Raw genomic sequence first — 27236 nt, 5'->3', positions numbered from 1 at the left:
TTACCTGAATCCTGTGGCACAGCCTCTGCCGTGCCTTCTCGAGACTGTAGAGTGCCTCCGTCAGGCTCTGCATCTCTCCCCTCGGGACTTCATTCTCACTGTATTCACCCCTGCGTTTTGAGCCTTGGTTCTGAAATGCAACTTCTAAACTATCTGGTTGAGGCCTGTTGTTCTTGATGATTCCCAAAAGGGTTCTTGCCCTTATGAATATATCAAATCTAGCCTTTAGGGATGGGTTGTTAAACCACGTTGGGTTATGGGAGTTCTTATTGCGGTTCATTGGACTTCAGATGCTGCTGTACAGAGTGAAGTAGGGAAAGAATATTGCTGTTGCAAACTGGACTCCGAGCAGGACTTTTTTTCATTTGGTCATCTGGAACAACTCTCATCCAAACATCCTTCATGAATTTCTGTGCAAGCTCCTGTTGCTGATCGGAAGCAGTGGCAAGCTTTTTATTCTTGTTGGCCATTGATGCATGACAGAGGTCAGCAGCTTTTTCTCAAAACCAAATGTCATTTCCTTCCAGACATGCTCACCAAATTTTTCAGTGCATGTTTGACCTTCATTTTTGTCAAAGCATTCACATGAATCTTCCATAAGCTCCTCACCCTTTTGTTTCTTGATCCTGAACCATATTTGTTAACAGTATGCTGAGCCTTTCCCATCTTGGTCCCAGCACTAGTAGCCTGAACCTTGGTCACTGCTGCTTTTGGAGCTTTTTCAGCAGCTGCTACTTTCTGTTCCTTTTAGGCGTTTGGTTGGGCCTGCTTCAACATCTGATATGAGATTTAACTCAGCCCAGTTTAGCTTGATTTTCTCCAGCCAGCTTCTCCCATTAGGGCTGGGTAGCTACCTTTTGACAACATGTGAGAACAAGTCTGCGGTCTGTCCATTTAGTTCCACATTTATCTTGACATGGCCCCCTAACAGAACCACTTCTTCTCCAGTATAGGTTTGTTTTTTTAATAAACAATTTTATTGAGGTTGTTTTTGGCTTTGTAAACAGTTACAGACATCAACAGAAAGAAAGCAAAAATGTGCAAACATCCATGTACATTCAATACTTCAAACCCCAAAAATTGCCACCCGTGGACCCATCGCCACCCTTGTTTTTAGCACCCGGGACATGACGCCCGCAAATCCCTCCCAGTACCCCCTAAGCCTAGGGCATGCCCAAAACATGTGAACGTGGTTCGCTGGTCCTTTATCCCAAAGAATTTGCTCATCCGAGCCACCATCATGTGGGCCCGGTGAACTACCTTAAATTGAATCAGCCCGAGCCTGGCACATGTCGCGATCGAATTTACCCTACTCGGGGCCTCTGCCCACAGCCCGTCCTCCATTTCCCCGCCTAGCTCCTCCTCCTATTTAAGTTTCAGTTCCTCCGTCTGGGACCCTTCCTCCCTCATGAGCACCTTATAAATATCAGAGACTCTACCCTCCCCTTCTTCCCCCCCCCCTAGAGACTATTCTGTCTAGGATCCCCATTGGCGGGAGGCATGGGAAAGATGGGACCTGTCTACGAACAAAGTTCCGCAATTGTAGGTACCTAAAATAATTTCCCCTTACCAGCCCAAATTTCTCCTCCAAGCTCCTCAAACTCGCAAAGCTTCCTTCCCACCCCCGCCCGCCGCCATGCTCGAAACCCCCCATCCATACTCCCGGGGGCAAACCGATGGTTGTCGCAGATTTGCGCCCAAACTGACGCCCCCGTCTCCCCTACATGCCTCTTCCACTGGCCCCATATCCGCAGGGTCACCGCCACTACCGGGCTGGTGGAGTACCTGGCCGGCGGCAGCGGTAGAGGAGTCGTGACCAGGGCTGCCAAGCTGGAGCCCCTGCACAAAGCCGCCTCCTCCCGCTCCCAGAGAGACCCCGTACCCACCATCCCCTTCCTTATCATAGCGATGTTGGCCGCCCAGTAATAATTAATCAGACTCGGCAAAGCCAGCCCTCCCTCGCTGCGGTTCCTCTCCAGCATCGCCGCCTTCACCCGCGGGGATTTTCCCGCCCAGACAACGCTCATGATCATCCTGTTCTCCAGTATAGGTTTTGAGGGTTTTAAGGCAATGTGTCATTCTCTTCGTAAACCGTTTCTGGTACCAATGTAATGGCTGTGCCAGTGTCCACCTCCATTTTTACCATTAGTCCTGTAAAGGATTGACCCAGTAATTGTTTGTTGCGCCTGCAATGACCAATACTTTCAATGACGGTGCATCATCTGACTCTGGCTCTGATCGTTCTCGTGCCCTTGTGTCATGTGGATACTCTTCCCTCTATTTGACTTTTCATTTGATGCTCTTGGTTCTTGCTTTTTATCATTCTTGTTTCTTTCTCCAACTCGCAAGTTCACTGTGGCCAATTTTACCACAATTCTTGCAGCATCTTTACTTCAGCAATCAGTTGCTGTGTGCCCAGTTTTTGCACATTGATAACACTTTCGAACCTGTCACTTTCGAACCTGTCAATGTTCAGGTTTCAACTGATACCTAATGGACTTTTGTGCTCAAGCTTAATTGTTCTGCTTCCTTAGCTGCTCGTTCTATAAAGTTACAATTTCTAAAGCCTTCTTTGGGTGTAAGTTGTTTTCCGTTCACAATTTTTCCGAATAACTTTGCTTCTTAGCTCACACACTAGTCTACCTCTAATGGTGTCATTTGTGTCATCTCCAAATTTATAGTAGCTATGAACCATGTTGGTTAGTTTTATGGAACCTGAACCTCTCTGCAATGACCAGATGGTTAGTGAGAAGTGGCCCTGCAATATCTCCACAATCTCGTCATAGATTTTTGAGCCTGGTTTTTCTGGGTGCACCAAACGTTACAGGAGGTCAAAGTCTAAACACCCACCCCCCGGCCTCCATATCATCATGCTCAGGAAAGTCTGGACTACTATACCTGCCAAAATGTTGTTCCTCTGCACTAAGTATTTGAATCTTTAAGTGTATGAGTTCCAGTGCTTAGTGACCAAATGGCATATGGTCCCATGGTGCCAACAATTCCCTCCATTTTACTATAGAAAGGCTTGCTACTAGGTTTATAGTAATGTCTCACTTTTGTTTTTAACAACGTTATACTTTGCTTCTTAGCTCACACACTAGTCTGCCTCTAATGGTGTCATTCGAGTCATCTCCAAATTTATAGTAGCTATGAACCATGTTGTTGGTTAGCTCAACCTTCCTTTCCGACTTTTGCAAGGGGTGATTCAAAACTCTTTAAGCCCTCAAATAATAATAATCTTTATTAGTGTCACAAGTGGGCTTACATTAACACTGCAATGAAGTTACTGGAAACATCCCCAAGTCGCTACACTACAATGCCTGTTTAGGTACACTGAGGAAGAATTCACCTGATAAGCACGTCTTTCGGGACATGTGGGAGGAAACCAGAGCATCCAGTGGAAACCAAAGCAGACACGGGGAGAACGTGCAGGCTCCACACAGAAAGTGACCCAAACCGGGTGCCTGGTGCTGTGAAGCATTAGTGCTAACCACTGTGATGCCAATTGGCAGGGAATTTGTTACTTGTTACTCACAGTAGAGGGAGCACTGTTCCAGAATTTTCTGTGCAGAGCACATGGCAAGCTTCTTCTGATGCTGTTTTCACCAAAATCGGAGTTTAAATTTTGGTTCCTTCGCTGGCTGCTGGTATTATTCGGCAGCTCTTCATTGCTGATTTGGTGCAGCAAAGCTTTTTTTTGCGCATGGATCGACTATTTTTCTATAGTTTATCTTTCCTGGGACTCTGCCGACATGGTTCATCCCATCTTTGTCAGTTTTTTTGTGGTATTTTTAAAAGAGAAGCTTCCAGACCACAGACGCAAAACAAACCAGAGCTTTTTTTTTTTTGAACGGTATTTTCTCACGCTGTTGGATAGACTGACTGTTGCTTGCCCAATACGTCACGTGATCAAACTCTTGATAACCTTGTTCCACATAGGAACAAACATGAATACACAAAATTACTTTTTGTTTGCTGTGTTCCACATAGGAACAAACATGAATACACAAAATTACTTTTTGTTTGCTGTGTGATGATGTGAGGGCGACTATGCTTAACCTCAAGAAGTACTTGATTAAATGTGATGTCAAGGAGCCCGAGCAAATTTGGAGTTGATGGGAAACTGGGAGAACACTCCATGGCTGTCGTCACCTAGCACAAAGGAAGATTGCTGGGTGCCAATTATCTTGCCTCAGAACATCACTGCAGGAATTCCTCGGGGTTTGAACTGGGCCCAACAATCTTGAACTGCTTCATCAATTACCCTTTTCTCCAGCACAAGGTCAGAAGTGGAGAGGTTCGCTGCAATGTTTACCTTTGCAATTCCTTGCATATTGAAGCAGTCCATGTCCACGTGCATCTAGAACTGGTTAAGATTGTGGCTTGGACTGGTAAGTAACATTTCAAGCTATGCAAGTGCCACGCAATGATCTCTATGACGAGAGAGAATCTAACCATCTCCCCTTGCCTTCAATTGCATTGCCTTGACTGAATCCCTTGCCACCAAAATCCTCGAGGGTTACCAGAGACTAGAAACTGAACTTTACAAGCCCTATAAATACAGTGGCTACAAGAGTAGGTCAGAGGCTGGGAATCCTGCAGCGAGTAACTTGCTTCCTGTCTCACCAAAAACTTGTCCGCCATCCACAAAAGCACAAACCCCTTGTCTGGATGAGTGCAATTCCAGCAAAGCTCATGAAGTTTATGCCATCCTGCTTGATTGGCACCCCATCCACCACCTTGGACATTAATTCCCTTTGCCACTGACCCACAGTGTATACCATCTACAAGATGCATTGCAGCCAGCTCACCAAATCATCTTTTGACAGTACCTTCCAAAACCAGTTATTTCTATCACCTGGAAGAATGAGGGCAGTAGATAACATGGAAAGCTATGACCTATGCATTCCTCTCGAAGCCACACATCATTCTTTCGTCACTGTTATTGGATCAATAACCTGGAACTTCCTCCCAAGCAGCACTACATCACATGGACTGCAACTGTTCGAGAAGGTGGCTCACCATTACTGCCTCAAATACAATGAGGGGTAGGTAGCAAATTCCCAAATCCTATGAATGAATTAAGAAATAATTTTGAAATCAAATTGGCTGCAGCATTCCCCTTGCAGTGACTGTAATTCAAAATTGATACTTTATTTATGAAGTGCTTGAAGAGGTTGTAAATTTGTTCATATTTAGAACATAGAACATAGAACAGTACAGCACAAAACAGGCCCTTTGGCCCTCGATGTTGTGCCGAGCAATGATCACCCTACTCAAACCCACGTATCCACCCTATACCCGTAACCCAACACCCCCCCCCCAACCTTACTTTTTAGGACACTACGGGCAATTTAGCTTAACAATCTGCAGTTGCACAGTCCCCATCCTGACCTCCACACTTTTGCTTGCAAATTACAGACAATCTGTCTGGTATTTGTTCATCTTTACCTTGTCTTTATAGCTAAGGTTGGGCAGTGTGGAACACACATCGGGGAAAGTGGGGGAAATGATATGGAGGGAGGCTCTATTTTATACCGGCACACGTTTTGGTACAGCATTGATTGTGTGTCTTCTCACCAGTTTTCTTCCCTTGCCTATCTTGCTGAAAGCTGTGACTTGTGTTTGAGTAATTCCACTGGACTTTCAATTCTCTTCTGTCCCAAGTTATTTTGAGCTGGTCAACAGGGCTCCCACTGTGATGCGTCTATGCTCTTAGTCAATGACACTTCAGCGATTTGCAGCTGAGCAGAGGCACTGGGGAACAATCCTAACCTCTTGCTATTGCCACCCTAGAAACACACAGCTATTGTGCCCGACAGCTGCATTATATCTGCAATTGAACCCGAGACCTTGCCAAGTCCTAATTCTGTACAGTGCCGTGCATGGACTTGACCATTGAGCCATAGTGCTATTATTCAGCTTTCTCTCATAACATGAAGTAAATGTTATAGCACAGCTCCAGAAGAGTGCTTACATTGTTTGTACTTTCTGAACTTTGTGCAATTTAATCACATTAATTACAAAATGATGTTTGTTTTCCTCCTGTCTACAGTATCCACATGATGTGGTTGCATCATGTTGCTGATCGCTTCATTGCCAGATTTGCAGCATGTTGCCAAGTCTACTTTTTCCATTGGTGCCTAATGCATGTATTGCTGCCTACTCTTCACATCATTTGATTTAGGATGTACAGACTCCCTTAAATCTACCTAACCAGTGAAATGCTCAAATGAAACCATTTTGATTTTAAAAACCATGGAAACCATGTTTTCCAATGAATGTGGCTGCGAAAGCCAGAGCAAAGCTCTGCTGGAGACCACAAAGAAGTTGAGGAAAGAAACTCCCCGACACTGCATGTTTAACGTTTTACTGTACTTGATGGTATCCTGCAGCTTTTCCAGAATGAATCCACTTCCCTCTTCTCACATTGAATTTTTTTTTTTTTTAAAGCCACAGAACAGTGCATCTAAAGTTTTGAAATCAGTAGTATTTCCCCCATTTGCATTTTTTTTTAACAGTTCATGAGTTGAGTGAGCATAATTGCTTTGTGGTACTTTTATGGCTCATATTGGTGTCAGCTGCACACGCTACATTCTAGGCAGCAGGGGCCACTGTGGGAATTCGTGGATCGTTTGTTGACTTATTTTAAACCTGATTTTGATGCGGCTTTTCGTCCGCCTGGTTAGCATTGCTGGCTTGCGGTGCTGAGAACCCAGGTTCGATCCCAGCCCCAGGTCACTGTCTGTCTATGTGGAGTCTGCATATTCTTCCCATGTCTTTGTGAGTCTCACCCCCACAACCCAAAAGATGTTCAGGGTAGGTGGATTGGCAATGATAAATTGCCCCTTAATTGGGGAAAAAAAAATTGGGTACTTTTTTTTAAATTAAAAAATAATAAGGGGGGGGGGGGGGGGAGAAACGGGACACCACAGAAACTCCAAGTCGCAAAATTGCGTCCTGTTCAAATATCGGGCAGGTCTGTCACCATCTGATTTCAACAGCCTGAAACCTAGATTCTTGAGCAGTAAAGAGTGGGCAGATGCACAAGTCAGACAGGTCAGTTTGACATGCGAATGAACCCAGAGAGTATGAAAAGTAGGAGATAATGGGTGCTAAAATGAGAGTGAAATGTTGTGAAGTGCATTTCTTTTCGCTGATCCAGGGGAGATTTGTAGCGGGCAGCTGGGTTGGGGGGGGGGGGGGGGGTGGTGTGATTCTTTCTGCCTGTGTGTGCAGTGTCAGGGACTTGCTGCACTATATCGTTTCTGCCCTCTCCATGAACTGGGCAGCTTCCTTTCACCAGTTTATTTTAACTCGTGCTTTGGCAGCTGTCTGAAAGCTGCAGATGTTCCATATATAAAAAAAATGTGCTGTGAGCCTTTAATAGCTGTACACTCTCCTGTACTGGAAAGTTAACCATTTCCTTCCAGATACGAGCAGTGGAACAGGCAAATCAAGAACACCATTTGATGCACACTATAGAAAGGCACACTTTGGTTTCAGATTAGCAAGTCTTAGTTTGAATACGTGCACAGCCATCCATAAGATCATACTGGTTGCTATCTCCTTCAACTCACCAGCTTGAAAAAGTGCCATTGGGTGCTGCTCAGGTTTTGGTTGATGATTGTTGATGCAGTGTGGTAGTAGACCTTTATTGAGTGTCTAATGTGCTGTGTCACACAATGGCATAACCCGCACCATGTTCAACAATGTCCCGATTTCTCAGCCTGATTAGCGGGAATCTTCCTGGATCGGTACTCCTTGTTCATTTTAAATAACTGTTCTCCACATTTTCAACAGGCATTAATAATGTCCTAGCGTATTCAGTGTGATTTGTTAGTTAAATACGTGAAGCAATTTGTTTTTATTTGTGGTTCAGAATTGATGTACAGTATAATTCTTTCCAGTTCTGAAGAGTCATACAGACTCTACATTAACTGTTTCTCCCACCATAGATAGTGTCAGATCTACATTTTTTTCCAGCATTTTTACTTTTATTTCAAACATCCAGCATCAGCCATATTTTACTTGTATTATAATATAATTTGTCTTCTATGATTAAAAAATATCTGAAAGAACATTACAATCTATTCAAAATGGCCATTGCAGGGTGCAGTGATATTCAGGTTTGCTGCAGGGATCATGTTGCACTCTGAGGTGCTTCAATACAATCAGAAGAATATTGCTGATGTTTCAAAATGGTAGTTACAAAAAGTGGCATTTATAATTTGTCTGTTTCATCAGTGCAGCTTAATTTCACCACATTAAAAAAAAAATCTGTTTCCTGGTTGGCATAATAAAGCTGAAGTATGAAAGAATGCCAAAACGTGTGGCCTCCTGCAAGATATGTGACCCAGAGCCTATTTATCTGAACAGGTGATTTGGAAGAAGTGTGTGGAGGGCATGTTGTTCTCTCTTTTTCTGTGCTTGGGCAAGCACACTCTTCATAGAGCAGTACTGCACAGGAAGGAGGTAATTCAGCCCATCAAGTCTGTGGCAGCTCTTTCACAGAACAATCCAGTTATTCCCAATCTCTTCATGAAATTGTTTTTCTAAATATTTATCCAATTATTTTTTTGGATGTGGCTATTACATGTGTACCTACCAACAATCAAGCAATTCATTACATATCATAATCATGCTGCATTTTGATTTTTAAACAAATAGTTTTACCTCATGTCGCCTCTGGATCTTCAATCACCACCTTATATCTGTGCACTGCTGCTATCAATCCTTCAGCCATTGGAAGCAGGAATATAATTTTGATTTGAAGGCTGTGTGAAAGATCTAGAAAGAGAAGCACCCACAAAACAATGACTTCAGGGGGAAAAAATTGTTATTTTAATTGACATTTTAGACTTCGATACACACATGTTTTAAATTGATTCGCTGTTCATTTTGTTGCCCAACACTTTATCTATTGAGAGACGAGATCATTTACTGAAAGAAGTAGCACTGATGTAGGGATTGGAGAGGGGCCCTGCACACAGATGCAAGGTAGTGGGTAATAGTGAATGAATCATAATTTGATAGGTTTAACACCAGTATATATTTCAAAACCCCCCTGCAGTTTGTTCAAATCTGCCGATGGCTTCTGAGAGAAGTATTTAATAAAATATGCAGATCAAACAGAAGTAAAAAAAATCAGAAACCATTTAAGAGAAACTTGAAGTTGTCAGATATGATTATACTTGCAGTCTGATTAAATCCTTTAAGTCCGATGTCTGGCAAGAGATGCAGAATATCTCTGTTTTGATTTATTTTATTCATCCCATCAATCATTTTTCATGGCCATACATACTGTTTATGAATATCAATGGAAGAGCTGACAGCTGAGATGAGGGTGTGGAGCAGTGAATAGACAGCTATAATTAGGTTTCAATTTCACTCATCTGTCTGATGCAGATCACTAATGTTTATCCAGTTTCTTTCATGAAGATGAAATTTTTTCTCCATCTCTCCCCCCACCCCGATGGCTTAGTGGGTAAAGGCGCCACCTAATATATCACAAAACCATATACAGCAGGCCCCAAATTCAATCCCTGATTGAGTTTAAGATTTTGTTCATTCTTGCGAAGTAGCATCAGTGGCTAAGCCAGCATTTATTCCCATCCTTGATTGCTCTTGAAGGTGGTGGTGCACTGCTTCACGAACTGCCGCACTCCACATGGTGTACACCCTTAGTGCTGTTAGGGATTTTGACCCAGTGACAGTGAAGACACAGCAATTTCAAGTCAGGATGGTGAGTGGCTTGGAGGGGAACTTGCAAGTGGTGGTGTTCCCATGTGTCCGTTGCCCTTGTTGATCTAGAAGGTAGTGGTTGTGGGTTTGGAAAGTGCTGTTTTAAGGAGCTTTGAGTTCCTGCAGTGCATCTTGTAGATGGTATACAGTGCTGGTTTGGTGCGTCAGTGGTAGCAGGTATGAATGTTTGTGGATGGGGTGCCAATCAATTGGCCGCTTTGTCTTGGATTGTGTCTAACTTTTTATTCTGTTGGAGGTGCATTTACCGGAGGGTATTCTATTACTGACTTGTGCCTCCTAGATGTGAACAGGTTTGAGGAGTCAGGAGGTGAGTTACTCAATGCAGGATTCCCAGCCTCTGACCGCTCTTGTAGCGACAGTATTTATATGGCTGGTCTAATTCAGTTTCTGGTTAATGGTAATCCCCAGGATGTTGATAGTGGGGGATTCCGTGATGGTGCCTGAATGTCAAAGGACAATGGTTAGATTCTCTCTTGTTAGAGATGGTCATTGCATGGCACTTCTCTGACGCGAATGTTACCTGCCACTTGTCAGTCAAGCCTGGATATTGCCTCGGTGTTGTGCATTTGCATATGGACTGCTTCAGTATCCAAAGAGTTAACAATGTTGCTGAACATCGCCACTTCTGACCTTGAAGCAACTGAAGATGATTTGGCCTAGGACACCATGCCCTAGAACTGAGATGATTGACCTCCAGCAATCACAACCATCTTCCTTTGTGCTTAGTACCACTCCAACCAATGGAAAGTTTTATACCTCATTCCCATTGACTCCTCTTTTGTAAGGGTTCCTTGATGTCATCATCCCCTCACTCCCTGGAGTTCAGTTCTTTTTCCATATTTGAACCAAGACTGTAGTGAAGTCATGAACTGATTTGACCCTGGCGAAACCTAAGCTGAGTTGGTAAGAAAGTGCCGCTTCACAGCAATGTTAATTGCTCTTTCCATCACTTTACTGATGATCGAGAATATGCGGGGGTGAACACATGGGACATACCTGGGCAATTTACAGTATTCTGTGCTTTCAGCTGTTTGTTAATGTCATGTGGAGTGAATCAAATTGACTGAAGATTGGCATGTGTGATGCTGGGAACCTCCCAAGAAGGCCAAGATGGGTCATCCACTCAGCATTTCTGGCTGAAGATTGCTGTAAATTATTCAACCTTGGCAGAATTCCCCCATGCATCTGGGCTAAGTCCTGTGGTGGGGGTGGGAATGCGGAGTTTCCCGTGGCAGAGGTTAACAGGAATCCACACCATTCCAGCCCTGACCTCTAATTATGTTATCTGGTGTTTTGTGTCATATTCCGTGGTGCATCAGACCTGATGGTGTGTAGTCCTCCATCGTATCTGGGCACCATATTGATTAACTCAACATCACTGACCCACTATGAAAGAACCGATGGATCTCCTGAGAAAGATGGATCTCTGGGAACACTGTGGCTGGAAAGTGGATCTCCTCGATGACCTTGAATCTGGAAAACCCACTTGTAGATGTGATAGTGCCACCCAACACGATGGAGGGGATTCCCCATGTGAAAGTGGAATGTTGTTTCCGTAAGGACTGTGCGTTGGTCACTGTTAATCATATTGTCATGGACAGATACGTCTGTGATTGGCAGAGGGAAACTTGGTTTCTGTGTCACTGGGCTAAAGAGGTGAAACATCAAGCTGGGGATACCTGCCTCTACCCTCTGTCACAGTGGCCACCATCAAGAAGTATGGTTAATGGATGTGAATATCCACCTTTTTTAGAAGAAGCTATGATGCCTGAATGAAGGGTTGAGGTGCTAAGTGCAGGACTCCTGCTGTTTCTTATCTATATTAATGGCTTGGAAGCTTGTTAATTTTATAACTGACCACAATGGAGTAGAGATGCATGATACAGTTATTCCTTTGTAGAAAGATTTAATTCTGTAACACCAATCGGCAGACAATTAAGTCTTGGATATTGGAAAGAATGATCAACATATTTATATCGTGAAAGAAAATAAATTGGTTCGGTAGATTTTTGAAAAGCAAATGGGTGTGTGGATTCATCACTTTTGTGGCGAAACACTCTGGTGGGGGAAGGGAAGGAAGTTATATGATCAGAACAAGGGTGCAAAAGTTATATTGAGACTTTGCAATATAATTATCTTCCCTTTTGATTGTTAGGGTGGCCCATGTTCTACATTGGAGTGATGGTTCCTTTAAGAACTAGTTTTCTCTTGGAGTTGATCTCTGGAAAAGCACCTTGTGACCAAATTGCCTAAGAGAGAAGCAATAGAAGAAAGGTCAACACAACTTAATTAATAAGAGGTGTGGGTGCCTGGGCAAGTGGCAGTTGAGTTTAGTACAAGTGAGTGTGGAATTTGAAACATCTCTTGCCAGCAGGAATCAGATGAAATTCTGGGTGCTGGCTAAAACCATTTAAACCTCCAGTTAATCAAAGGACTCATCAGTGTTTTGAACAACTGGGATAACCAAGCTGAAGAGAGGGTTTTAGATACAAAACTCCAGCATAGTCGAACCACGGAGAGTTCTGACCCCAGGGAGATGTGCTTAAAACACTAGTGACACCCATGGAGTCTACAACCATGGGACAGTTGGAGGAGATTTAAAGGGAGAACTTCAACAGAAGTAAGCAGAAGGGCCAAAAAATAGCAAACCTTAATTGAATCCTTGAAGCAGTACACTGACCAACTGGTTAATCTTCCAATTTTTGATATGTCTCTGACTTGAGTTTTGTGGGTGAAGTCAAATGGATGCCGAAGAAATTTTACTTAAGAAATTGAATTTAAACAATCAGTGGGTTTTTTGTACATTTACATAGTTATATTTAAATATAGCAAGATAATGCAGTTATTAGTATTGTGTGCTTTGACTCTTGTTTTGTTTATTTTTTTGATTTTAAACCATGGATCTTGTGATTGCATTCTTTTGGTAAATATCTGTGTTTTTCATGTTTCCAAACAAACCATAATTATTAAAGATGCTATCGTGTGCTGCATACAGTTCCTGCTGCTGCATTTCTTGCAGATATATATATTGGTGCTAAGAGGTGCATTGGGAAATATAAAAGAAATTAACTATAAGGAAAAAAAATTAAGCTCTGCGTTAAAGAAAAGGTCAATGGGGAACCCTTTGCTGTAGATATTGATGAATATTGTTCCCTATCTTTATATTGCATTTTCAGCTTATAACCTCTGAGCTTGCAGATGACCTTTTTTCTTTTATGTTTCAATACAGAAAAAAACAAGACTTTAAATGTCCACCTTGGACCTGCAGAAGAAAGGCTTGCACTTCATGTGTTACGGCAGCAAGGCATGGTTCCAGAGCATACCGAGATGCGGACGTTGTACAGCACCTACCAACCCAACCTTTCACAGGTTTCACTTTTCATTTTTGAAACTGGAAGCTTACCTACCATGTGCTACACATGACCAAAAATAGGTTTGCTCAGTTGTACAGTATAAGGAGCAAGTTGAGTCATAGATTTCACTGGAACAGCAACTTGAACATTTTCACTTCTTCAGCCTATTTCCTCAGATTGGGTAGTCAGTGCCATGGTGCCAGTGCAATGGAGGATGACATTTCTTCTCGCAGTTATTAAAGCATTGAATGCTTTCTGACATGGAATTGTGGAGGTTGAGACCCTGACTTGGATAATGTCTCTCTTTTTGTTGACTTGCATTTTTCCAATCTTTCAAAAGCTCCTTCAAAATAGTTGGTAAGAGAAGGCCACAAATGGTTCAGCAGAATAGTACCAGACTTCGGGAGGACTTAGTCTGGTAGAATAGGTAGACTCCTGGCAGGTGTAATTTAATGTAAATAAGTGTGAAATGGTGCACATTGGAGGAATAATGTGAAGTGGCAATATAATCTAAATTGTACTGCTTTAGCAGGACTTTAGAACATCCCAGAAGGAAAAAAACAGTTTGGACCAATATTCGGAGCTGGGGTGTGTATTCACAAATCCTAGAAAATGGCAGGGGAAGGCGATTAAAAGAAGCTGAAGGGCAATTGGCCTTGTACACTGGCACATTGAATACAAAAGCTAGCAAAATCATGCTAAACCTTTATAAGTCAGTGGTTAGGACTCAGTTGGAATATTGTGTACAATTCTGGGCACTGCATTTCATCAAGGGTTGGAGAGCATGTGGAAGATGCTTATTAATATGGTACTACAGATGAGGGAGTCGCTGCATGCAGAGATTGGAGAAACTGGGATTATTCTCCCATTTTGAGGCCAGAAAAACCAAGGGAAGACCTAATACAGATATTCACCTTCATTCCAAAATGTCTTCCAATTTGGAAAATCTTGAATTAATCCAGAGAAAATCAATGTTGGATCAGGAGGCTGGTTATTGATGATGGGAACATTATGTTTGCTCTTCTGAGCATGTTACTTTACATTCACTTTGTATTATTTATGATTTATATAGAAATATATTTTTCAAAATTTGTCAAACCATAACTCTGGTCCACCAATGGATGCAATGATGTGAAATCATAGAGTACTGATGCCATAAAGTGTTTTTTAGGTTGATGAATTATCATAAACGGTTTGTTACATTTGCATTTCTGTTTCTCGAAAGATAGATTAGCTCCAATGGAGGTTAATCTTGGTTATAAGGGATCATTCTCCACTCTCTCACCAACCATATTCTGGATGGAGGTGAGAAAAAGGGGGATAGTATCATCTCTCCCTGGCACTGTGGCATCAGAAGAGGCTCCATCATCACTCATTCATCTGATGAGACAGACGATTATTTTCTATTCAAAGGCAGAGAGAAGCAGAGAGCAAAACACCTGAAAGATGGTTTTTTTTGCAAAAGAAAAGACTCCACTGAAGATGGGCAATGTTTCTACTTTGGTATGGATCCCGTGGGGACTGCTAAAAGCAACCTTCTGAGAGGAATACCTTTCTCGGATGAGGTGGTGGGCAAGCCTTCCTTTTAGGATGGAATTGATACATCTAGCATAGTCCAAAATAGAAGCAGCATATTGCTTGTTTCAGACAACACGTCATTTAATTTGCTTGAGTGAAGCCAAAAGCATGGCCGTGGTGTGTTTGAATCCTGGAGATCCTTTAAGCTGTTACAAATAAAGGACACATTTGACGAGCCAATAGCAAGGTCCTCGAGTCCTACTTTGGAATCTCAGCCCTCGGCATGTGTTATACCAGACTGATTATTACTATCACTCGAACCCATCTGAAAAATAAATACAGGAGAGCATCTAAATCACCAGAGGAACACCATTGCAAACACTTTCAGAATCTGCAACCTTTAGTTATGTATGCCAGTGGTTTTCAAGAACTTGTCAATATATCTGTCAAAGGCCAATTTCCCTGAAAAGCCATGCTGCCAATCAAAAAGTGGTTTCTTGTGTGGGGATTTTAGCCCAAAATTGACATGATCGCATTTGCAAGGAATCTATATGGGAAGGGCAGTATTCTGCATTTGGGTGTCTTGAAGTGCCAAAGGGGATTATTAGAATTGCCTTCTGCCATCTAGATCCAGTATTTGGAAATCCGAATTCTACTTTGAAGTGAAAAATGTCCAGCCTTGTGGTTGATAGACAGACTTTGTGACTGCAAATTGGAGACACTGGGTCCTGAATAATTAGGAATGGATTAATCACTTGTTCAGGTGGGCAGTCTGCTGGCAACCTCTCTATCCCACCCAAAGATTGTGCATGTTGAATCACCCCATGATTCAGACACTAATGGGCAGCTTCTGTAATGTCGAGACACCTGAGACTGGGCCTTGCACATGTCGTGCTGGACACTTGTGTTGTCTGTGAGGAGGTGCTTCGCCTTGCCCAGAATCTGATGTTGAAATAGTTATACAACTACATTTATATGGACAAAAAAGTAATCGTATTGCACGCAGCTGGGTCTGAGCCCAAGGAATGCATCTCTGGGTTCAGAAGGAAGGAATTGTAAAGGACCTCTTTGAGAGCATGGTACATTGGTGAGCTCCATTCCAAAATATGAGCTTGCTAAGGGCGGCATGTGGCACAATGGTTCGCACTGGGACTGCGGCGCTGAGGACCCAGGTTCAAATCCCGTCCCTGGGTCACTGTCCGTGTGGAGTTTGCACATTCTCCCCATGTCAGCATGGGTTTCACCCCCACAACCCAAAGATGTGCAGGTTAGGTGCATTTGCCACGCTAAATTGCCCCTTAATTGGGAAAAAAAAAATAATTGGGTACTCTTTTTTTAAAATAAATAAATCATGAGCTCACTAGCTGGGGCTGAGGTAATATGTGAGGAAAGCTCCTGTGGCAGGTTCAGTTGAAGCAATGTTTTAAAAGGAATGGAGGACTGCAGTTAGACCAAGGACACAAATGGGAGTGTTTGCTCTGACTGGGGAGCACTTCAAAGAAGGGTGCGTTAAATTTCAAAATTCAGAGAATTTTCGCAGGTGCCAATTGGCATTCTGTCGCAAAGGCTCTGAGATTTTTTTAATAGTTTTTGGGACATCTGAGCTTGTAGAATGTTGCAGTTAACCTGCTGGACAATAATGTACACCAAGCTCTTATGAGCTGTTATTTTGGCAGAGATATAAATGGCATGTCCTAAGATGCATCATAATAACTTTGTAAGTAACATGATGGCTGAAGAATCGAATGGGAATGCCTTGTATTTGTACTAAAACTGATCTCTTAAATATCCTGCTCACATCAGAATTTGGAAAGTTCATCACAGGGTACCAGTGATTTCTTTGACTAACCGGTTTCCAGAAATGCTGCATGAATTACATGGGTAATCTGCACTGTTAAATTCTATGAATGCATTAAAGGATCCATGAGGAGAAATCTGGTTAGAGCCTTAAGATCAAGAAGGGTTACCTGGGGGGTGCAGGTTGCTCGAGATTGGGGGTGGCTCCGTAGGTACAACATTTCTAGTTTGGTGGGGAGAGTGAAAGCTGATCTGGCAAGGTGGGATGGTCTCCCTCTGTCACTGGCGTGTCGGGTACAGGCGGTTAAATGAATGTGCTGCTGCGATTCCTGTTTATTTTTCAATGCCTCCCGATTTTCCTGTCAAAAGCATTTTTTTTTAGAGAGATTGGATTAGAATTGGAGCATTACAGCTCAGTGCAGGCCCTTCGGCCCTCGATGTTGCGCTGGCCTGTGAAACCAATCTAAAGCCCATCTACGCTATTCCCTTATCATCCATATGCCTATCCAATGACCATTTGAATGTGTTAGTGTTGGCGAGTCCACTACTGTTGCAGGCAGGGTATTCCACACCCTTACTACTCTCTGAGTAAAGAACCTACCTCTGACATCTGTCCTGTATCTATCTCCTCTCAATTTAAAGCTATGTCCCCTCGTGCTAGACATTACCATCAGAGGAGAAAGGCTCTCACTGTCCACCCTATCTAATCCTCTGATCATCTTGTATGCCTCAATTAAGTCACCTCTTAACCTTCTTCTCTCTAACAAAAACAGCCTCAAGTCCCTCAGCCTTTCCTCATAAGATCTTCCCTCTATACCAGGCAACATTCTGGTAAATCTCCTCTGCACCCTTTCCAATGCTTCCACATCCTTCCTATAATGCGGTGACCAGAATTGCACGCAATACTCCAAATGCGGCCGCACCAGAGTTTTGTACAGCTGCACCATGACCTCATGGCTCCAAAACTCAATCCCTCTACCAATAAAAGCTAACACACCGTACGCCTTCTTACCAAACCTCTCAACCTGGGTGGCAACTTTCAGGGATCTATGTACATGGACACCGAGATCTCTCTGCTCATCCACACTACTAAGAATCTTACCATTAGCCCAGTACTGTCTTCCTGTTATTCCTTCCAAAGTGAATCACCTCACACTTTTCTTCATTAAACTCCATTTGCCACCTCTCAGCCCAGCTCCACAGCTTATCTATGTCCCTCTGTAACTTGTAACATCCTTCCGCACTGTCCACAACTCCACCGACTTTAGTGTCATCTGCAAATTTACTCACCCATCCTTCTACGCCCTCCCCAGGTCATTTATGAAAATGACAAACAGCAGTGGCCCCAAAACAGATCCTTGTGGTACACCACTAGTAACTGGACTCCAGGCTGAACATTTCCCATCAACCACCACTCTGTCTTCTTCCAGCTAGCCAATTTCTGATCCAAACTGCTAAATCACTCTGAATCCCATGCCTCCGTATTTTCTGCAATAGCCTATTGTGGGGAACCTTATCAAACGCTTTACTGAAATCCATATACACCACATCAACTGCTTTACCCTCATCCACCTGTTTGGTCACCTTCTCAAAGCACTCAATAAGGTTTGTGAGGCACGACCTACCCTTCACAAAACCGTGTTGACTATCTCTAATCAAATTATTCCTTTCCAGATGATTATACATCCTATCTCTTATAAACCTTTCCAAGACTTTGCCCACAACAGAAGTAAGGCTCACTGGTCTATAGCTACCGGGGTTGTCTTTACTCCCCTTCTTGAACAAGGGGACAACATTTGCTATCCTACAGTCTTCTGGCACTATTCCTGTAGACAAAGATGACTTAAAGATCAAAGCGAAAGGCTCAGCAATCTCCTCCCTAGCTTCCCAGAGAATCCTAGGATAAATCCCATCCGGCCCAGGGGACTGATCTATTTTCACACTTTCCAGAATTGCTAACACCTCCTTATGATTGAAGGGATGATTATCTCGTTCATATGGGGAGGGAAGGTGGCCAGAACTAAAAAGGTGCTATTACAGAGAGGAAGGCAGGCAGACGTTTTGGGTCTTCCGAACCTGATGTATGTATTATTACTGGGCGGCGAATGTGGAGAAGGTATGGAGCTGGGTCAGAGGGGTTGACTCCCAGTGGGTCAGAATGGAGGAGAGTTTGGGTAATGGGTCGGGATTGAAGACTCTATCAAAAGGGCCGCTCCCGACAGCCCTGGGGAGATACTGAAGGAGTCCAGTAGTAATAGCTTCGTTGAGAATTTGGAGGCAATTTTGACAGCACTTCGGGTTGGGGGCAAGGTCATGGGAAATGCCAATTCGAGGGAACCATAGATTTGAGCTAGGGAAGTGGGATGAAGATTTTCAGATATGGGAGGAGAAAGGAATTAGGACACTAAAATATTTGTTTCTTGGGGGTCGTTTTGCAGGATTGAAGTTGCTGGGAGTGCAGTATGGGCTGGGGCAGGGGGAAATATTTAGATACATGCAGGTTCAAGACTTTGCCAGAAAGGAGATACAGAGCTTCCCAGTAGAGCCGGCTTCCACATTGGTGGAGGAGGTTCTGACGACAGGGGGACTGAAGAAGGGGGTAGCACCGCCAGTTTACGGGGCTATTTTGGAGGAGGAGAAGGCGCCGCTAGAAGGGATCAAGGCAAAGAGTTGGAGAGAGTATGGAGGAGGGGTTCTGGTGTGAGATGCTCTGGAGGGTGAAGGCCTCCACCTCCTGTGCGAGGTTGGGGCTGATACAGCTGAAGGTGGTATTTAGAGCGCACCTTACAAGGGCGAGGATGAGCCGGCTCTTTGAGGGGGTAGAAGGTGTATGTGAACGTTGCCCCGGGAGGGGGGGGGGGGGGGGAACCTTATTTATATGTTTCGGTTCTGTCCAAAGCTAGAGGATTACTGGAAGGAGGTGTTTAGGGTAATCTTTAAAGTGGTGCACGTGGAAATGGACCCGGGATCTCGGGAAGCCATATTCAGGATGTCGGACCAGGCGGGGTTGGAAACGGAGGCAGATATTGTAGCCTTCGCCTCGTTGATCGCCCAAAGGTGGATCCTGTTCAGGTGGAGATCAACCTCTCCACCCTGTGCCCTGGCGTGGCGGGGGGAACCTGCTTGAAAAGGTCACATTTGAACTGAGCGGAAGGATGGAGGGGTTCTACAATGGGCGTTATTCATTGTGCACTTTGAGAATTGGATCACAATGAACATTAGGGGGGTTGGGGGCTGGGAGAGTTGGGGGGGGGGGGGGAGGGCTGGGAGAGTTGGGGGGGAAAAGGACTGTATGTGTTAATGGTGACTATGGGTGATTCCTGATTCCTTTTTGTCATTTGTTTATGTTAACATGCGGGCTAATGTTTGGGGGTTTGGTGGGAGGATGGGATCGTTGATATTGATATGGGGATTGACATTACATCGTTACTGATTTATTGTTTATTGTTGGGTGTAAATTTTGGAGAAAATGTGAAAAAGGAGAATAAAAATGTTTTTCTAAAAAAGATCAAGAAGGGTATGAGACTTTTGTGTTTTCTTGATAACCACAAAATATCTCAATTTGGTAATGGATATAGCACAGTGGGCTAAATAGATGGCTTTTAAAGCAGACCAAGGCAGGCCAACAGCGTGGGTTCAATTCCCGTACCAGCCTCCCCGAACAGGCGCCAGAATGTGGCGACTAGGGGCTCTTCAGTAACTTCATTTGAAGCCTACTTGTGACAATAAGCGATTTTCATGACTTCCGGTGGTGCCCTCGAGGAGGCAGGTCGCAGGTCGGATCGCTCCCGCCCGAGATGGGCAAATGGACCTTTGTCAACGGACTTTTTAGGGACCTGGCAGCCTGAATTGGTGGAGGAGACGACAGGGGAGAGGCTTTCTTCCCGGGGTATGGGCAGCTGGACCAGAAGCGGTCGAGTGGAGCGGCAAGGATCGAAGCGGGAGCAGCGGGGAACCCAGGCCGGGCGGCCAAGCATGGCGGACGGCGGGGACCGGGGAGCGGAGGCTCACTGGCCAAGGGAGGAGCAGATGGAGTTTTTCAAGAACTGCTTCGCCGAGCTGAGGAGGGACACGCTGGACCCGATGAGAGCGGTGATGGACCGAATGGTCGAGACACAGGCGGCCCAAGGGAAGGCGCTCAGGGAGGTCGAGGCGAAGCTCTCCAGTCAGGAGGGCACGGTAACGGAGCTGGAGCACGAGGTGGAGGAGCTGAACGCCCATCAGAGGAGGATGCAGGAGCAACTTGAAGAGCTGGGGAACAGAGCCAGGAGGCAGAATTTAAGAATCGTTGGCCTCCCCGAGGGCTGCGAGGGGTCGGATGTGGGCGCATACGTGACGGGTATGCTTGAGGCGCTGATGGGACCGGAGGCCTTCCCTCAACCCCTGGAGTTGGATGGGGCACATAGAGCCCCCGCAAGGAAGCCCAGGACGGGCGACCGACCGAGGGCCGTGGTGGTCCGCTTTCACCGGCTTGCTGACAGGGAACGTGTGCTGCGATGGGCCAAGGCGGAGAGGAGCAGCAGATGGGAGAACTGCGAGGTGCGCATTTACCAGGACTTGGGAACGGAGCTGGCCAAGAGGCGTGCAGGATTCATCAAGGTAAAAGCAGCCCTCTACAAAAAGGAGGTGAGGTTTGGAATGCTATATCCTGCAAAGCTTTGTGTTACGTTTGAGGAACTCCACTACTACTTTGAGACACCAGAACAGGTTTGGACCTTTATTAAAGACAAGAAGCTGGACTTGAACTAATGGGCACTTAGTTCTTTCAGTGCTGTACAGTGGCGGCGGCCTGTTAACTTAAAATTGCTCTGATTAGGACTTTTACTTAAAAAAAAAAAGAAGCTGGACTGGAACTAAAGGACTCGGGGCTTTCAGACATTTTGTGTGGCGGCGGTTTGTTAAACTATCCTGTACTGTAATGTTTTATCCAAGATTGTTTTCAGCCTGGACAGAGAGTGGGGGCTGGAGGGCGCACTGTTTAGGGTCCTTTGGGGGGATTGCAATGGGGGGGGGGATTGCAATAGGGGGGGGGGGGGGGGGGGGGGGCCTGTGCTTGGTACCTTTTGGTGCGAGATCGGGGCCTCTGATAGGGGGATGGGCTAGGGGCTAGTCACGGGACTTGAAAGGGCTCGGTGGGATACAATTAGGTTAATGGGTCCCTGGCGTGTGGGGGGAGGGCCTGAGCGCTGGGACGGGAGACAGGTAGGCGCCAAGGGCAGGGGTCAGTGTGACTAGCGTAGGTCAGGGGGCACCAGGGAGATCGGAGGGGGGGCGGGGCGGGCTAGGGCCAAGCGCAGGGCTGACCTGGCAGGTCAGGCCTGGGGGAGTAGGGGAGACCAGGCGGAGGGGGGCGGGGAGGGGGAAGAGGGTTAGGGCCACGTTAGTTTAGTTGAACACGTGTGGCATGGGCAAACAGAGCTGGCAGGGAAAGTGCCTTATGGAAGGAGCTTTGGCTTCAATACTTATTAACATGTTTATTCTTTCCCACTGTTCGTTTTCACTATGTTAAGGCTCTTTGCACAGGGCCATTTTTCGCTCTGTAACTGTTACAAATTTGTGTTAAATAAAAAACTTCAAAAATAAAAACAAAAAGCGATTTTCATTTAAGGGGCTGGTTTAGCACACTGGGCTAAATTGCTGGCTTTTAAAGCGACCCAGGCAGGCCAACAGCACGGTTCAATTCCCGTACCAGCCTCCCCGAACAGGTGCCGGAATGTGGCGACTAGGGGCTTTTCGCAGTAACTTCATTTGAAGCCTACTCGTGGCAATAAGTGATTTTCATTTCATGTTTCCCTTTTCTTGGTGCTAAGCGTGGTTCATAGTACCAGATGGCATCAATTGACGACAAGTTGCATACAATGGGGTGTGAGCTTTGAATTCCGACTGTTGAACTATACTTTGGTACTTTGACTTCAGGAGGCAATGCTGAAAATTGCAAGAGTAAACAGAGAACTGTCATGTCGTGTTTTGAAAATCATGTGGTTATAAAAACCTCAAGACGGAAGAATTGGCAGAGAACTTCTCATCTGTGTTTAGTAATGTGAGCTCTGACCTGTGCCTACCCAGACTGCTGGCATTGCATTCTTTTGCATTATTTAACGCTGTCATTATAAGTGCCAATCTAAATAGTTGGGTTTTGCAGATAGTTATCACACATATTTATCTTGGTTGCATAATATTTATCAGAAATATTAACTTTTATTTCCTTATGTTAGGGAGAGCTTCAGATGTGGGTTGATGTTTACCCCAAGAGCCTGGGTCCACCTGGACCACCGTTTGACATCACTCCTCGACAACCCAAAAAGTAAGTTAACTGGTTTGGTGTCTGTTATATCTATACATTAATATGTATTTCTTCTTGTGGAATCCATTTGTTGACTTTGACAAAACTATGCACTCACAGCCATGTAGCTTAAACTGTGCACAGTGTGTCTTGGGTGGGAGGGCAAGGTATGAATGTTTTGTGAAACACATGTTCTACTGGTTGTCAATGAGAAGTGTTAACTTATGTTGAAATGTATCAATACGTACACTTGTTTAAAAATGGCTGTCCCCAGAGATGAATACGGAATGCTAGCTACAGTTAGTGGTTTCATTCTTGCCAAATGTTGCCACATTGTGTAAGGCCCTTAACTAATTTGAATCCGAGGTGTATTTAGGTGGTTCTGTGGCTACTGAGAAAATGGGTGCAGTATCATCGATCTGGTGTGTCGGAGGAAACCACCATATTGCCCTGGTTACCCTTTTCTACCATATGAGCCAATTAGAGATTTTGCCCAGTTTCCCTGGTGGCTCATTTGAGGAAAGGAAGCGTTTAATGATGGTGGGCGGGTCTGATGTTGGCCGGGATGGATTGTTGCCTCCCAATAGAGGTGGGAATTGGGTCACCAAAGCTGAAATTGAGCTGGATTTTGTGCTCCCCACCCGTGAGTTTGAAGAGGGGGTAGGCTCGTAAAATGCAGAGTATGGCCTTCCTGTCACCGCCCTCCACCCCAGATCTCTAGAGTCTATCGAGGTTCATAAGTGGCCAGTTAATGGCCACTTAAGTACATCATCGCTACCCCTGCTGCTACTTAACCCTTTGCAGAAAGGGGCTCATGCAGTCTGGAAACCCAGTAGCTTTAGGGGTTGACCTCCTTTTATGGGTCCCCTGGAAACATTAGAACCACCCCACTATGCCAAGGTCCCGCTACCTTTTTTCCCACCTTGCCACCACTCGGTGTTTCAAACTTGCTCCTTCACCCCCTTAGCATAGCATGCCAGCGTCGTCCCGTGATACGCTGGACTTCGATGTCCAGGCTCTTCTCTGGGACTACCTGTAGTCCCAGCAATGAGCACTGCTGATGCTTGGTGCTACTGGGACTACACAGCTACCGGCCAGTTGGATGGCTGGCTGCTCATCAAGGTGGGTTTTCTTCCTGAATAGTGGCAAAATTCTCACCTTACAGCAAGTAACAGGACTCCAGAATCCAATTGCTGCCCCCCCCCCCCCCCATTCCTCCTCAGGAACTATGTGGCTGCAAAGACAAATTTCCTCTACCTATTAGACTTCGAGTTATTTTCATGTGGTATTTTTGCTTGGTGGAGAGCGCTTTAGATCCAAATGTGTACATGTTCTCCTGACGTCAGATCACTGTTGCTGTGCGGTGCGATCTTTGGAAGCCCCAAAAAACTCGAGGTTGAAAAATTTGTGACCACTAGGAATGCCTGTTGAGGAGACAGGAACATCCTGACAGACAAGAGTTGAAAGCTTTGACAACTTCAAATGTCACTCTTGGATGCTGCATGGGATTGAGATGTGTTTTAACTGCAGTGATTGATCATAGAGTTCTATTCTGAAAAGATAAGTCGATACTTTAACCAGCATTGATTGTGTTGAAGTGAGTCTTTTCCCATTGGAAAAGTGCCCTAATGCATTAAAAACCATAGAGGTGTATGCTGGGAAGCTCTCCTCTTGTGTTTTCAATTGTGACTTGAATGTGTCAGGATTTTTAGCTTTGCAAAAAAGATTACTCCTGCTGTTGGAAGTTAAAACCTAAACGCCTAATTCACTCCATTGAGTTAACGGGCATTGTTCTTTGAAATGGAAATGAAACACCATCTACAGCTTAAGAGGCCATCTTTTCAGTTTCAATTGACTCAATTATTTACGTTTTGGAAACTCATTGTTGCAACTGAGCCTATTTTTTTTAAAATATAAATTTAGAGCACCCAATTCTCTCTTTCCAATTAAGGGACAATTTAGCATGGCCAATCCACCTACCCTGCACATTTGTGGGTTGTGAGGGTGAGACCCGTGCAGACATGTGCAGAATGTGCAAACTCTACGCAGACAGTGACCAGGGTCCTCAGCGCAATGAGGCAGTAGTACTAACCACTGCGTTACTGTGCCGCCCTACAGCTGAGCCTATTATAAATGCTTGGCTGAGTTTTTAAATTTTCAGAAGCACATACCTCAGCATGGAGATACATTCAGGTTTTGATTTGACAGTTTCAAGAGCTTTTTCAAGGAGGCAGGGCCTTTGGCATCTATATTCCTCCCGCACTTCATTGCGACTCACACAATCTGAACCCTCCCTGCCCACCTTGACACAGAGACAAAAGTGAGGTCTGAGGTGGACGCTACCATTGTGTCTTTCTCTTCCTACAGGAAAGTTTGGGCCCTCGGCTCTGCTGAATTATTTGATCTTGACAAGCTTGGCATTAAAGACAAAGCAACTGACCTCCGCAACCCTGGGCTAGAGATGGCAAATTTACCAATGGCTCTGTGAAATTCATAACACCTGTTGGGAACGTGTACTCAAATGCCAGGTGTGCCATCCAAAATGTCCTCGGCTGTGATTTTTCATAGAATCACTACAGTGCAGAAGGAGGCCATTTGGCCCATTGAGTCTGCACTGACCCTCCGAATGAGCACCCTACTACCTACGCCCACTCCCTGGCAACCCTGTACCCCACATCTTTGGACTTTGTGGAAACCGGAGCACACTGAGGAAACCCACGCAGACGCTGGGAGAACCTGCAAATTCCACAAGCCTATTTTGAGCTGTGTTAACACCTCATCTTTTAAATGGCCTAACACACATTAGAAGAATGTGAAGCGTTCACCCGGTGATATCACACATGGTGACTCGTGGGCATTTTGCTAATGTTCACCAAACTCTCAAATCCTTTTATACAATGTATTCAACAGTCAGTTGAAGAAGAACAGTCCAGTCCTGGATCTCATGGTCATAATTCTTATTTTGGTGACCTTCATGTGGTTCTGCAGGTATTTCCTTCGCTGCATAATCTGGAATACCAGTGATGTTCTGCTGGATGAAACAAGCATAACTGGAGAAGAGATGAGTGATATCTATGTCAAGGGGTAAGTACGCCACCCCAATTCCTCCTGATGTTGAACGTTTCTGTACTGGTGCAAAGAAGTGTATCTTGATTCTAAAGACCAGACATGACCTGAAGATCAAATTGTTCTTATTATTTACAATCCTACTGCGACTCCACTCTGTCAGAACAACAGAAGTTCATGTGTCGGCCAAACAAAACCCCCGGGGGAGATGCTGGCATTTGGAATATTAGTTTTATGGATGTTCAGATGAAAGACCTGTAGAACCTGGGTCCTGAAAGGTTTGTGACCTTGCTGCCAAGTTCCATGCAGTCAGAAGTTCAAAAATGAAGGACCCTTTATTTTGAATTTCATTTCCTGCATAGGACTGTAATGGCCTTCAAATATATGGTTGGTGCTGTACAACAAAATGTTTACTAATTTAAAATAAACCCAGTGCATCTGAATCTCCAATGTTGCACCCACTTTGTTGTTCCTTGACCACCGGAGAGATTAGACGAGCAGGTGTCCCACTTTACAGCCTTTCCTTTGTGTTTTGTGCGGTGGGAGGAGGATCATAACATTGCATTTATCTCTGCGCGAATCCCTTTTTTCCCCTCTAGTACAATGCTCAATGAGATTAGAAGTGTCACTGTCTGGGAATATTGTCTTACACAGTCAGTTTGAGCTGATTGGCTCTGGAATAGTTGATGGAAACTACTCGTGTTGTGACTGGGGCTTAATAATATAAATGATTGGGGAATATAGCCCAGAGCATTATCACTCCATTATTTAATGCACTTATGCCAAAATATTGGTGAAGTTGGATTCACTTCATGCATAGGCCACAAAGGTTTCTGAACCCAACCACAATAAATGGCACCAGAAGAATCGTCAAACTCGGGATAAATCTGTGAATGGGTTATTGAATAGTTGTCACTTTCCAAGCTTATTGCAATAAATACTCCCATGGACCTATTGCTACAATCACCTAAAAGATGTTTCATTGCCTGCCATGGGCAGTCTAGTACCAGTTGCCACCCATATTGGGTGGGGTTTTCTGGCCTCGCCAGTAGCGGACATCATTGTGGGCGGGACAGGAAGATTTGAGGGATCTGAATGTATCTCCGACCTGTGATGATGCTCGCAGGTGTCGGGGCCAGAAAATCACTCCCTTGCGCTCTCTCTCTCTCTCTCCTCTCTCCTCTCTCACTCTCTTTCTCTTTCTCTTTCTCTTTTCCCCTCTCTTTCTCTTCTCTTTCCCCCCCCCCCCCCCCCCCCCCCCCCCGACCTACCATAAGAGCAACAAGGAATAGCTACAGGTGTGGAAACACGTGACCACCCAAGCCTGCTTTGTCATTCAACACCATAATGGCTGACCACTTTCTCACTTGTTCACCACGTTCCTGATTCCCTGCAAGACCAAATGTAGGAATACCAAACTTGGGAGCAAGAATAGGCCATTCAGCCCTTCAAAC

General features: G+C 44.7%; 1 protein-coding gene across 7 annotated transcripts in view; it reads left to right on the top strand.

Annotated features, from left to right (window-relative positions):
* Window positions 1-27236, top strand: part of LOC119979244 (myoferlin-like) — a 284837-nt gene that overhangs the window by 197070 nt on the left and 60531 nt on the right. For all 7 annotated transcript variants that reach the window (XM_038821180.1, XM_038821182.1, XM_038821178.1 and 4 more), the window contains 3 exons: window positions 12995-13134; window positions 22649-22737; window positions 25705-25800. In XM_038821180.1, the coding sequence (XP_038677108.1) occupies window positions 12995-13134; window positions 22649-22737; window positions 25705-25800 (325 nt within the window). The remainder of the gene's footprint in view (window positions 1-12994; window positions 13135-22648; window positions 22738-25704; window positions 25801-27236) is intronic.

The sequence above is a fragment of the Scyliorhinus canicula genome, chromosome 16 (genome assembly GCF_902713615.1).
Source record: "Scyliorhinus canicula chromosome 16, sScyCan1.1, whole genome shotgun sequence".
Lineage (NCBI taxonomy): Eukaryota > Metazoa > Chordata > Chondrichthyes > Carcharhiniformes > Scyliorhinidae > Scyliorhinus > Scyliorhinus canicula.
Note: the sequence above shows the minus strand (reverse complement) of the source record. Positions and strands in the feature narration are given on the sequence as shown.